The 14,839-nt window shown below is 39.8% G+C and overlaps 1 protein-coding gene across 1 annotated transcript in view; it reads left to right on the top strand.

Moving 5' to 3' along the window:
- Positions 1–969: 969 nt before the first annotated feature.
- The window catches only part of SPTLC2 (serine palmitoyltransferase long chain base subunit 2), a 79,824-nt gene continuing 65,954 nt past the window's right edge, over positions 970–14,839 (top strand). Inside the window, exons 1-2 of the mRNA XM_063290174.1 lie at positions 970–1,168; positions 14,227–14,421. Of these exons, the coding sequence (XP_063146244.1) occupies positions 1,043–1,168; positions 14,227–14,421 (321 nt within the window). The 5' untranslated portion in view covers positions 970–1,042. The remainder of the gene's footprint in view (positions 1,169–14,226; positions 14,422–14,839) is intronic.

Raw genomic sequence — 14,839 nt, 5'->3', positions numbered from 1 at the left:
ATGCCAGATTTATTTGGTTATTTTCCATAACTGCCAATTGGGCCTCCTGCTTTTTCCTTTTCAGCGAGACCTTATATTTTCATTTTAAAAAAATCCGCATAGGGAACAACAGTTATCTCTGCTGACCCTATACATTTTGAGTAATTTGGTCTTGGCATCAACACATGTTCAGTCAAACCAAAGCTTAGAATTAAGCTAGGTTCTGCTATTCTTAACCAGAACTTGACCTACTAGTATCTTCTGAATTTTACTGATCTAGTTCTCAGCCCAGGAGTGAGACAGGCTGGTGTTAAAGCAGAATATCCCTCCCATATTCTAACACTATTCAAAGGAAGTTTCAAGCAAGATCTGTTTAGGAATTGATCACCCATTCGTTATTTTACAGCAGTGTTTCTCAAACTTGGCGACTTTAAGATAGGTGGACTTTAATTCCCAGAATTCCCCAGCCAGCAAGCCAAGTTGCAAGATTTTAAAGCGAAACGAGACAGTCGATAATAACAGGAAAAAAGTTTGCGATCGGCCAGGACGGCAAATTTCATGCGGATACAGTTTTCCGCCATTCAAGGACAGGCGGAGAACAGACGGGAAAGACCTCTAAAGCGTTCTTCCGATTCAGCCTTGCTTCCTCTTGTAGAGCGAACAAGTCCGCTATCGGTCCACATCTCTTCCTTTCTCCATGGGATAATCGATCCTTCCTCTCGTGGGATCCGCGCATAACGATTGGACCAATTATTTCCCCCGCCCCTAAACTCACTTTTCCTCTCGTGATTGGTCCCACCGAAACTTGGAGCATAGTCCTCCGCTTCCGCCTCTGAGTCCTGCTGCCTCTCAGCAGCGAAGGAAGTCGAATCCCAGTCCGCGAGCGCCTTTCCCTCGCGGGGGCAGCCATCGCGGCTCCGGGCCAAGGGCGTGCCGTCTCCGCCTCACAGTGATGCTCTGGCCTATGATTGGCGAGCCCTTCCGGCTGGGTTTCCGGTGCGATAAAGCAGCCCGGAGACGGGCGGTGGTTGGTTTCTAGATTGCTGCTGTCCGAGCCAGCAAGATGAAGCGCAGCGCCGAGAAGGTGGGCGGGCAACCTCGTGCGAACGGCTGCAGCTTCCCAGTGCATGGTTGCGACCAGAAAAACGGTTACGTACGAGGCTTCCCGGGGTCCGAGTCCCACAGCAAGGTAAGGCGGTGGTCGGAGCATCTATCTGAAGGCGCGCCCGCCAGGATGCCTGTTCGGGTGACCGGGGCCTGGCCGGTCGTCGCTCCCGGTCCAGAGGCCGCGGCTGGGCTGTGCCTTGCCGGAGCCTCTCGCTGTCAGTCACGCGGCGGGGCAAAGAAGGGGTGGCCTTGAATGGTCGACTTCCTCAGTGGCTGTTTTCTGCCCTCGCTTCCTGGTGCGGCCGAGGCGGCTTGGCGTCTCCTCGCTTTGACCCCGGCAGAGGAAAAACTTTCCGTTTTTTTCCTCGTAGGGGTCCTTAAAATAACAAGGCTCGGCATGGCTTGGTTTCTCCCTTTCTTCTCTTGTGGGATAGGAGGGTTGTCCAGGAATGCTTTACGGATTCAGTTCTGCTTTCTTATAAGGGTTGTTCTTTGCAACTTTGGCCTTATTGGGATACCTACATTGAGGTTTTCCGGGGCCGTTTCTCATCTGTGGGACAAGAGCCATCTGGAAGAGAAATTTTAACCTTTTTCAGCTTATTCTTCTGTTTAAACAATTAACGGACCACTACTATATGCAGTTGTCTGGTTCTTCAAGCGCGTTAGTAAATTAAGGGTGCCCTGGAAAGGATGGTGAAGACAGGAACCACTGCTGTCTTCTGCTGTGGGAATGAGATACTGAAAAGTCGTTAAAAAGCTTGACAAAATACAGGGTTAGGCAGGATGGGACTCCTGCTGATATATTAATGTTAGATACATCTTATTTAATTTGTAATGTAGCTTCTAACCCCTAAAACTCATATTGGCTGTTGTCATGGTACAGTTGGTCAAGATTAACTGAATCATAGTTGACTCAGTCTAGTTTTCTAGGTGTACATGGCACACTGAATCCTAAGTTAACTACACAGGTTGGGTTTACACAATACACTAGGCGGTGCTGCCCTGGTTTGTGTCTCTGTGTGTTGTGCAAATACTGCCTTTTCAAAGGCTAACTATGGCACTGTGTGACATGGGTATGCTGGGGATGTGAGTGCAGATGCTTAACTAACAAAATGTTGGATCTCTCCTATTGAATGTATAGCTTATTTCGGGAAATCCTGCTAAAATATAAACTACTTTATTATAAGCAGTATACTAGGATAAGCCTGCCTTTATTGAAAACTATCTTGGTTTGTGATTAGTGTGTCTTTCTCCCACAATCCAAAGCTGTGCACATTTTGTAACTTATATGAATTGACAGTACTCTTCTGTGCAAACTTATTAATGCAACTGTAAGACGTGTAAGACGAATCTATTTAAGTGGGGCTTGCTGGCTGATGGCAATATATTATGTGAATGTGGAGAAATCCAAGATCCGGCGTATCTGATGGTGTGCCAATTATTGCCGGAGCCTTGTACTGTCAGTGACCTACAGCAAATTAATGACAAAGCTGTGGCAGTGGCTACATTTTGGCAGAGCAAAGTTTGGTCTGGACACAAAATAAATAAAAGCAACTGTAGTCTTTTATTAAGTTGTCATGAGTCTCATCTAAGATTAATAGATAATTTTAAATTATGTTTTGGTAAGATCTTCCTTTTGTCTTTTCATAATAGAGTACAAAGCTCCTTCAGGAGCTTTTGATTATATTTAAATTTGAGTGTCACAAAGGATTTTGTTAAGAACATCTGAAGCAGGAAAAATCTGCTAAACTTGAACTCTAATATTTTTAATCATAGCTGTTCTATAAATGGTTCCTCCCCACTTCTTTAATTTTTCACACACTTATGCAAGTTACAAAAAAATTGGAGGGATTTACTTATCAGGTAACATAGGGTCAGCTTAAAAAATAGTGTGTACTTAAAAGTTATTCTGTCAATTACAGCATAGGTTTTTACATGAACATTCATAGTCTTAGCTCTTGCCTTTATTAACAGGAGACTGATATTCTATCCTATGTTATTCTTTATCTCATTTAGTCTGTCTAGATGTTAAGACTCAAAAACTGAGTTTGCTCAAAACCTTAGCCAGAATTGCAAAGGATAATGTTAACTAAAATCATACCCTGAACTGAAATCAAACAATCTTTTCCTCCTCTCTATTTTTAGTTGGGAAACCCTGCTAACAAAACTAGCAAAAATTATTGACTCAACCAAATGGAAGTTCTCATTCAGATTAGTTTGTAAAGCTTCCTAAATTTCCACAGTGTTGAAACTTGCACACTCTTACAGAAAATACAGTTTAAAGTTTGTCTGAGTTTCAGCCTGGTTAGGCTTTTTTCTTTTTCAGAGTACCTCACCTCTTTGGCAAGTCACCATAGTAACTGAGTAAGGTTAGAGAGTATTATTATAAAATTTGCAGATAACACAAAAATACAATCACCTTAGGGGGCAGTATCACAATATAGGAGGATCTTGACAGATTTGAACAATCAATCCATGAACTGCACTGGCTCCCAATAGGCTTCTAGGTGCAATTCAAGGTGCTGGTTACCACCTATAAAGTATTTCATAGTATGGGGCCAGGATCACCTTTCTGTGAATGTTTCTGCCCAGCCCACTATATCTGAGAGGGTGGGCATGCTTCAGCTCCCATCTATTAAATAGTGCTATGTGGCAGGACCCAGGAAGTGGGCCTTCTTTGTTGTAGTGTTTGCCTTGTGAAATACTACACGCCCTGATATTTCTCTGGCCCCAACTCTATTGGCATTTTGTAAATCCTTGATGACATGGATGTTCCTCATGATATGGGACCTATAGGTTGGATGAGCCCATCATTGTGGTTTTCTTCAGCATGACATGATTTATAGAGCCACCCAGAGTCACAGTTGAAAGATGGGTGGTAATATAAACCAATATGATAGATAGATAGATAGATAGATAGATAGATAGATAGATAGATAGATAGGAAAATTGGTTTGGTTGTGGCAGGATATAGATGTAATAAAAAACAAGGCAGTAGATTTTGGTTGGACATCAGGAAAAAAATCCTGATGGTAAGAGCTGTGTAACTATTGAACAAAATCTTTTGGAAGGTGGTGGATTCTTTTTTGTGGAGGTATTTAAAGAGAGGGTGAATGGGCATCTGTTTGCGGATGCCGTATAGTGGATTCCTGCATTGGGAAAGAAGTTGAACAAATGACCTCCAAGGTCCATTCCAGCCTTTTTCTTCTATCATTTAAGTGTGACAACCAGAACTGTACATATTGTTCAGAAAAACAGAATCATGATGAACATGGAACTCCACTTCTCTACCCATTGCATTTTGTTTACATTGTACAGAGAATGAAGATTGGCGAAGTTGGAAGAAATTTATTTCCACAGTCTCATCAAATCAAGTCTTCATAATACAGGTCAAATTACTACACTTTTCCAAGATCAGATGATGATTATAGGCATTGAGTCAGTGTCAACTCTTAGCAATCACATAGATAGACCTTCTCCAGGATGATTTATTTTCAACCTGGCCTTTTAGGTCTTCCAACAGTGCATGCATGGCTGCTGTATCAAGTCCATCCACCTTGGTGCTGTTCATCCTCTTCTGTTCTACCTTTTCCAAATGGCTATTGTTCTACTGACTTGGCATTCTTCCTCCATTCCATGAAGTGCCACTGCCTTCTACAATGTCCCTCTGGCTGTTTTTCAGTTCTTATGAGAATTAAGCAGTAGTAAACTTAACCTAGAGGTACCAAATCTAAGGTGCAAAAATCCAATTATGCGATGGCATAGAGTTACCAAAGATTCTGCTGCCATCTAATGAAAAAAAAAGGTGAAAGGTCCCCTGTGCAAGCACTGAGTCATGTCTGATCCTTTGGAGGGATGCCACTTTCAGGACGTTTTCTTGGCAGACTATAGCGGGGTGGTTTGCCATTGCCTTCCCCAGTCATCACCTTCCCCAGCAAGCTGGGTGCTCATTTTACCGACCTCGGAAGGATGGAAGGCTGAGTCGACCTGAGAATCCAGCTTCCGCTGGGATCGAACCCGGGTCATGGGGAGAGTTTCGGTTGCAATACTGCCATCTAATGATCCTCCAGATTTTACAATCCAGAGCTGGTAGCCTGCCCTTATCCCAATGTTCTTTGCACTTGTATTCCTAATTGGTTCTGACAGCGGTTCAAACCACAAGTTTCCAAAACACGGATCATCTTAATTTGGCCAATATCATCCTTTCAGAGCTATATATTAACAGACCAATAAATAGACAACATCACCACAGTTGACTGCTCCCTGTTGGATTGACCTCTGCAGTTGCAGATTTCTTTTTAACATTCTGACAGTTAAAACTCATAATTTATTCTTATCATACTTCAACATATTTAGTAATGCAGTTCATAGTTTTGTAGCTATGCAGTTACTGTTTATTTAATTGACTTCTCCCTAGGAACCAGTGGCTCTCAGTTTAAGTCTCATAAAAATGGTAACTCTGTGCTCCAAAAGTCTAACATCCATGATAGACAAAAACTTGGTCATTCTAAGAGAAACCTTTTCAAAGGCATGCTTTTTGAGATTTTTTTATTATTTGTAATTCTTAAAGAAAATACAGGGAAAACAACTTACAACAAAAAACCCACTAGGAACAATTTTTTAAAAATTAAAAAATATAGAAACTGTCTATCAGATAATCTAACTGTTAAATTCAATTACCAAAACAAAAAAAGAACAGAACAGAACAAATTGGCACAACCCCCAATAATTAACATATTTAATGAATATAAATCACCTAAATACTGTATATCACATATATATTTGAATGACAAAATATCCAAATATCCATAAAGATTGTTCTGGTAAAATTTTGTAAAATCTATGTCAAAGTGAATGGTATAATTTTTGATTAGCAGAAAAATTAGCCTTAAAAAAACTGATTGAGTTACACATTTCTTGAATCTAGTCCTGATGTCTGATTTCCCAGTCTCTCAGTATAATTCTCTTAGCTATTCCCGATGCCCTCTATAACCACAGTTCCTCAAAATTGGTCAAATTCCACAATTTTGGAATATAAAACCTGAAAATATTTACCCATAAAACTGTTTTATATCTAATAACATCTATTATTATGTTATAATATTATTCCAAAAAGGAACCATAATGGGCAAGACCAAATCCTGTGGGCTAATGTACCCTCCCATTTCTTAGATCAATGACAAAACAAAGCAAAGTCTACAGTCCCTCTTCTGATGCATTCTTGGGGGTATCCAATAAACTTGGAATGAAAATTAGATGAGATGTTTTAAGACTTGCATCCATTGATGTTCCATTGTTGGATATTCCATCTCTTTATGCCATTCATCATTAAATATATATTTAAGTTTCTGGTATAAAGTAGAATTTTCCCATAAAGTTAAATATTCATGACACTCAGCATCAAATCCAAATATCTCCAGCTGCTCTCAGATCAAAAAATGAAAGAGCTTTTTATTGATCCAAGTAAGTGCCAAGATTTTAACAGAAATAAGTATTAATCTTCCAATAAAGCCTATAAAGATTAATATTCAGTTAAATTCTCATTCCACATAAATATAGGTGGTAAATGCCCAGTGATTTTTTTTAAAGTCAGGTAAATGAAACTTTCTTCATCACAAAATAGTTTCAGTTTAGACAATGAAAGTCTTGGTGGCCTATCTTCCATATAACATTCCTCAATAATGTCTATCTGAATAAAATATCTATTTGGAATTAACATGGGAGTGCCTCTTAAAATTTAAATCAGTTGGTAGCATTCAGTTTAATAACATTAATTTTAACAATATTATCCTTACTGCACTAACTTAATGGAATTTTAATCAATATCCATAGAATTTGTGCATACTAGAATTTAGCATATTCATTTCCATATATTTTGAATTGTCTTTTGGTATATGTTGTTGTTTATTCGTTTAGTCGCTTCCGACTCTTCGTGACTTCATGGACCAGCCCACGCCAGAGCTTCCTGTCGGTCGTCAACACCCCCAGCTCCCCCAGGGACAAGTCCGTCACCTCTAGAATATCATCCATCCATCTTGCCTTTGGTCGGCCCCTCTTCCTTTTGCCTTCCACTCTCCCTAGCATCAGCATCTTCTCCAGGGTGTCCTGTCTTCTCATTATGTGGCCAAAGTATTTCAGTTTTGCCTTTAATATCATTCCCTCAAGTGAGCAGTCTGGCTTTATTTCCTGGAGGATGGACTGGTTTGATCTTCTTGCAGTCCAAGGCACTCTCAGAATTTTCTTCCAACACCACAGTTCGAAAGCATCGATCTTCCTTCGCTCAGCCTTCCTTATGGTCCAGCTCTCGCAGCCATATGTTACTACGGGGAATACCATTGCTTTAACTATGCGGGCCTTTGTTGTCAGTGTGATGTCTCTGCTCTTAACTATTTTATCGAGATTTGTCATTGCTCTTCTCCCAAGGATTAAGCGTCTTCTGATTTCCTGACTGCAGTCAGCATCTGCAGTAATCTTCGCACCTAGAAATACAAAGTCTTTCACTGCTTCTACATTTTCTCCCTCTATTTGCCAGTTATCAATCAAGCTGGTTGCCATAATCTTGGTTTTTTTGAGGTTTAGCTGCAAACCAGCGTTTGCACTTTCTTCTTTCACCTTCATCATAAGGCTCCTCAGTTCCTCTTCGCTTTCAGCCATCAAAGTGGTATCATCTGCATATCTGAGATTGTTAATGTTTCTTCCAGAGATTTTAACTCCAGCCTTGGATTCCTCAAGGCCATCTTGTCGCATGATATGTTCTGCATACAAGTTGAATAGGCAGGGTGAGAGTATACAGCCCTGCCGTACTCCTTTCCCAATCTTAAACCAGTCCGTTGTTCCGTGGTCTGTTCTTACTGTTGCTACTTGGTCGTTATACAGATTCTTCAGGAGGCATACAAGATGACTTGGTATCCCCATACCACTAAGAACTTGCCACAATTTGTTATGGTCCACACAGTCAAAGGCTTTAGAATAGTCAATAAAACAGAAATAGATGTTTTTCTGAAACTCCCTGGCTTTTTCCATTATCCAGCGGAGATTGGCAATTTGGTCTCTAGTTCCTCTGCCTTTTCTAAACCCAGCTTGTACATCTGGCAATTCTCGCTCCATGAACTGCTGAAGTCTACCTTGCAGGATCTTGAGCATTACCTTACTGGCATGTGAAATGAGTGCCACTGTTCGATAGTTTGAACATTCTTTAGTGTTTCCCTTGTTTGGTATGGGGATATAAGTTGATTTTTTCCAGTCTGATGGCCATTCTTGTGTTTCCAAATTTGCTGGCGTATAGCATGCATTACCTTGACAGCATCATCTTGCAAGATTTTGAACAGTTCAGCTGGGATGCCGTCGTCTCCTACTGCCTTGTTATTAGCAATGCTTCTTAAGGCCCACTCAACCTCACTCTTCAGGATGTCTGGCTATAGCTCACCGACCACACCGTCAAAGCTATCCCCGATATTGTTATCCTTCCTATACAGGTCTTCTGTATATTCTTGCCACCTTTTCTTGATCTCTTCTTCTTCTGTTAGGTCCTTGCCATCTTTGTTTTTGATCATACCCATTTTTGCCTGGAATTTACCTCCGATGTTTCTAATTTTCTGGAAGAGGTGTCTTGTCCTTCCTATTCTTTTGTCTTCTTCCACTTCCGCGCATTGCTTGTTTAAAAATAATTCCTTATCTCTTCTGGCTAACCTCTGGAATTTTGCATTTAATTGGGCATATCTCCCCCTATCACTGTTGCCTTTTGCTTTCCTTCTTTCTTGGACTACTTCTAGTGTCTCAGCAGACAGCCATTTTGCCTTCTTGGTTTTCTCTTTCTTTGGGATGTATTTTGTTGCCGCCTCCTGAACAATGCTGCCAACTTCTGTCCAGAGTTCTTCCGGGACCCTATCTACTAAGTCCAGTCCCTTAAATCTATTCTTCACCTCCACTGCATATTCCTTAGGAATATTAGTGAGCTCATATCTAGCTGATCTGTGGGTCGTCCCTAATCTCTTTAGTCTGATCCTAAATTGTGCAATAAGAAGTTCGTGATCTGAACTACAGTCAGCTCCAGGCCTTGTTTTTACCGACTGTACAGATGTCCGCCACCTTTGGCTGCAAAGGATGTAATCAATCTGATTTTGGTGTTGTCCATCTGGTGAAGTCCATGTATAAAGCCGTCTCTTAGGTTGTTGGAAGAGAGTGTTTGTTATGCAGAGTGAATTGTCTTGGCAAAATTCTATCAGCCTATGTCCTGCTTCGTTTTGTTCTCCCAGGCCATACTTACCTGTAATTCGAGGTGTCATTTGACTGCCCACCTTAGCATTCCAGTCTCCTGTGATGAAAATAACATCTCTTTTAGGCGTGTTGTCCAGTAGGTGCTGCAGATCCTCATAGAACTGCTCTACTTCAGCTTCTTCAGCATTTGTGGTTGGGGCGTATATTTGGATCACTGTGATGTTAGATGGCTTGCCCTGAATTCGAATTGAGATCATTCTGTCGTTTTTTGGGTTGTATCCAAGCACTGCTTTAGCCACTTTACTATTAATTATGAAGGCTACTCCATTTCTTCTGTGGTCCTCTTGTCCACAGTAGTAGATCTGGTGGTCATTTGATGTGAAGTGGCCCATTCCAGTCCATTTCAGTTCACTGACGCCCAAAATGTCTATCTTTAATCTTGACATCTCACCAAGAACCACATCCAATTTGCCCTGGCTCATAGATCTTACATTCCAGGTTCCAATGGTGTGTTGATCCTTAGAACTTCGGATTCGCCGTTCACCACCAGCACCGTCGGCCGATAGCCGTCCTTTCGGCTTTGAGCTAGCTGCGTCATCACATCTGGGGCTAGTTGAGCTCATCCTCTGTTCCTCCCCAGTAGCATTTTGACCATCTTCCGACCTGGGGGTCTCATCTTCCGATGGTATACCAACATATCTCTGGTTGTACTGATCCATTTAGTTTTCACGGCAAGAATACTGGGGTGGGTTGCCATTACCTTCCCCAGGGATCGCATTTAGTCTGACCTCTCTGTCATGACCTTCCCGTCTTGGGTGGCCCTTCACGGTTTAGCTCATGGCATCATTGAGGTGCTCAAGCTCCAGCACCACGACAAGGTAACGATCCTTTGCTGAAGTTTGGTATATTTAAACCCTAAATATTTAATATATTCTGCACAGATTACAAAACCCATCCTTTTACATTAATTTATTAATATATCAATAGCTAGTTTGGTCTAGTGGTTAAGTCAACAGGCTAGAAACCAGAAGACTGTGAGTTCTAGTCCTGCCTTAGGCATTAAAGCCCATTGGGTGGCTTTGGGCCAGTCACTCTCTCTCAACCCTGAGAAGGAGGCAATGGCAAACCACTTCTGAAAAACCTTGCCAAGAAAACTGCAGGGACTAGTCCAGGCAGTCGCTGGGATTGGACATGAATGGCAAAAATAATAATAATAATAAATTAATATATCAGATCCTGAAGGAAATTAATTAATTTTCTCCCCAATTAATCTTCCAACTGAAATATTTGCCAGAGTATTGAACCATCAGTATCAGCTTAGACAGTGAGATAGAGTAATTATCCAATTTTGCCAAAATTCTATTAGCATATAAAAATAATTTACACTCAGAACCTACCAATTTATTTATCTTATTAAATTTAGAGGCTGCTTGACTATAGACTACTCTAAATAACTTATATTTTAAAAAGCAAGAACAATAAAATAGAAGAAATTGTATATGTCCCGTTAAAAAAAAATCATATACAACACACACAAAAACAGCCAACAGGAGCTCAACATGTACTCTGCCCAAGAATTGGGGAAAGAGACAGGTTTTGAAAAAAGTTCAGAATATATTATCAGGGTGAGAGCCATACAGATCTCTGGGGGTTTATTGGTCCAGACAGCAGCAGCTGCAACAGCGAAAGTGTGTTTCCTAGGTCCTGATAGGACCTATCATACCAATAATAACACAAGATTACCTAACATGAATTGCTAATGGTTCAAGAATTAAATGAAAAAGCAACAATGGAAGTGGGTGACCTAACTATATGCCTCACTGTAACTCAATTGGTCCATAAATTAACTGATCCCCTGATTAGTTTATATTTATATTATATTATATTATATTATATTTATATTCTATTCTATTCTATTCTATTCTATTCTAATATCCCCCAGTTATTTCTTTAAACTTAAAGGAAAAGAGAAAGGAGTAAAAAGTGCAAGAGAAAAGTAAAAGTAAAAATATAATAAAGAGAAAAGAAATATGTAAAGAAGTGACTTCCAACCTTCATCACAACAGGTATAAACAAATGTAGTGCCCCCCCCTCCCGGTAAGGTTACAAACATTTATCTGTTCATTCCATATCCCATATCTTAATCTATAAATAAATCCATAAAACATCATCTTTTTAGTCCTGGTGTCAGCAGAATGTCCGTAAAGGGTTGCCAGAAGTAACAACGTATCTTATTTTAACCTTGATCAAATAAACCAACTTTACATTCCTTCCTTTTACTTTCAACTGTCTTAATCTTTAGTTCGTTCAAATTTTGTTGTAGGATTTGATTTCCCTTCATTTCTTCTTTGTCCCATCGCACAAGCTTTTGTATATCCAATAGGAAAAAAATTATCCAGGTCAGTCTCTTGGTTTGTCATTTTTATTTCCCTTTTAAATTTTAAAACCTCAGCCAGTTTCTTTTGTAGATCCAGTGAAATATCCTTTTCTATGTCACTCTCTTGGCTTGTCATTTGTAAGTCCACTTTTGTTACCATCTCTATCTTGTCAGATAAAATTTGTTCTACATCTGTCATTTCTTCAGTAACATCTTTTAGAAATAGTCTATCCATAGAAGAAGACATCATTACTGACACTGTTGATATTGTGGCTACTATTTTCTGATTCCATTTTTGAAAAGTCTCCTTCAGTATTTTTATTGTTACAACATTTTGCAACATTTCACAGGCTTGTAAATCTTTCCTTTACCTAAAAACTTTAGTCCCCTCTAGTATCATTTTTGAAATCATGAAATTGCTTATCTTTCTTTTTTCTTATAAAAACCAAACCAGAATCTATTTCCCACAAGAAGCTGTTTGTTTTTTATAATTAATTCCAAAATCTTATTGTTAAAGTTTCAATATTCCAATTTTATCTGGACCCTTAGTCTATTTATAACTTTCTAAGATCAAAACCTTATTTAGCTTTTTGCTGTTTATTTCAGATTCTTTAAATTATTAAGCTTATGATTAAAATTTTCTTCCATTCAGGATTGAAGGAAGACTCACCGGCGCTTTCCAACTTGTTGTTCCAAAGGTCTCTAATAGCTTAGAAATAGTTAATGAGCTTTTGCCAAAAGTGATTAGAAAGTGAGGTTTGCAAACTTAGTGTCCTGTAAAAGTCTCTGCTGCCATTGTGAGCAAGATGGCTAATCCCGTCATCTCCCGGCACTGAAACCTGTGGAAAAGCACTGTCCTGTAGTCTGTTTGCAAGGAGCAGCTGTCTGGAGCACATGTGGGTGATCTCCTGTCCTCTCCTTATCTGGAAAGGTTCCAACGAATCAGTCTACTCACCAGTTCCTTGATCTTTGCCATGGTCATCAGCTCCACTTTCACAGAGCCATTTTCAGTTTGACATACAGTACTTCCCCGGAAGTAATCCCAGCTGGAGGGTTCTAATTAAGGTCACAGAGCTGAGCTTGTTAACTTGCAGTTAGCACTTTTTAGGGGAAAAAGCAGTTAAGAAGAAGTAGCTTATTTAGACAATCTCTCTAGTCTGCAGTGGGGGAGAAAAAAATGGGTCAGGCACCGGACAACACATACCAACTGACTGTAATGGCAAACTTGTGACTGAGAGAGAGAGAGATGCTGTTAAGGTCATAAATGTGAGCATTGGTCACAAAGTTACTTTTTCATTACTGTTGTAACTGTGAACAGTCACTGTCCAAGTTGGTCACTAAACAAGGACTACCTGTAATCCAAACTAATCAAATTAAAATGAGCAATAATTGCAGGTATCCAGTATAGTATAAAAATATTCAAGTAGCAATTGGTGGCTGGGAAAAAAGGGGCGGGAGAAGGGAGGGCTACTAGATTGCTTTTTCTTGTAGCATTTTTTCTTTATCTTTTGTTTGTTTTGCCTTTTTAAAACAACTTTTAAAAATCTTTTTATAGTCATATTTTCATTTCATCTTCACTGTGATATATTTTCCTTTGTTTTGCTTTTTTCCCTGTTTAACTTAATTAATAAAAATGATAAATCCATACTGAGACAGGTGAATTAGGTACAGAAATCTCTGCAATGACCTAGGAAGCAAAACAGTTGCTTAGTATCTACCTTAGTTACTAATATGGGTCTATAACTTGTACAGAATTTAAAATCTTTACCCAGTTTTAAAATCAATGTTATGAGAAAAAGCAATCCTTTATAGTCCCATGCTGTTTAGACTAGTACTTTGCTCTCAGAAACCATAATTTTTATGATTTCCTGCACAAAGTACAATCACAACTTGTAGGTTGCCTATGACTGCCAACATACAATGATTTTCTTGATAATCACAGTTATGTATTGGCATCACTCAAAGTCCCCTTCTCTCCACTTCCTGAACTAATGCTACATTAAGAGCTTTACAACTGTTACCTTAGCTGGCAGCTGTCTCTCAGTGTTGTCCAGCACTATAATGGAAATGCTGTTACTGCTTTTAACCATGATCTGTTCAAAGTGTTGATGCTGCTGCTTTAGTTTTTAATATGGTACTTGATGTCCACTACTCATGTCAGTGAATAGGCATTGGAAGGCAAGAATTCTGACAAAACCATTTGGTTTTGCAAACTGGTCATTCATCAGGATCTGTAATTTAGTACATGCTTCTCAGAAGGCCACAATTTACTCATCATTTCCAGAATTAGCAAAATCTCATCTCATGGGACTTGCTTACGTTTAAAAACCTGCCGGATTAATGTTTCAGAGCATCATTGTTACGGATTGAAAATCAGGAAGAGTGTTAAATAATGTGATTATTGTAACTAAAGGAGTGCGAGGTATAACAGGCAAAACATAACGCTGAGTGTATTTGTTTCTAGATAGAGTAAGAACTTACTATGGAGCTCAAAGGAAATTGATTGCTCCCGTATTGTTTTTCTTATATTTTCCTGTTTCCTCCAGATTCATCATACTGCCCACAATGGAGGTTTATATAAGAAACCTTTCAATGAAACTTTTGAAGAAACACCAATGCTGGTTGCTGTACTAACTTATGTAGGCTATGGTGTGCTCACCCTTTTTGGATATCTTCGAGACTTTCTACGGCACTGGAAAATTGAGAAATGCCATCATGCAACAGAAAGAGATGAACAAAAGGTAATGTTTTGACTCAGAGGCAAAGTAGCAGTTAATGTGCTTGCAGTGAAGTAGACACAAATGTTAAAATAGGCAATCATTGTTTTCTGAGTATACCCTTCAATCTGTATTACAGGTCATCTTTGGCCTATGACCATTCATTCAGCAATAGTTCGAAGTTATGACTGCTGAATGAATGGTGGTTATGACCAGTCCTCAGAGTTATGGCCTTCCCAGCATCCCTGTGGTCACATGATTGCGATCTGGGTTCTTGGCAACCCGTTCACGCTTACATCCAGTTGCCAAGCATCCTGCAATCATCTGATCGCCATTTGCAACCTTCCTTGCTGGCTTCCCCAGAAATTCAATGGGGAAGCCAGCAGGGAAGGTTGCAAGTCACTGGGGTTTCTTCCACCCGCGCACTCTCCCCAGCCTGTCT

The sequence above is a fragment of the Candoia aspera genome, chromosome 1, assembly GCF_035149785.1.
Source record: "Candoia aspera isolate rCanAsp1 chromosome 1, rCanAsp1.hap2, whole genome shotgun sequence".
Lineage (NCBI taxonomy): Eukaryota > Metazoa > Chordata > Lepidosauria > Squamata > Boidae > Candoia > Candoia aspera.
This window is presented reverse-complemented; position numbering and strand designations above follow the sequence as displayed.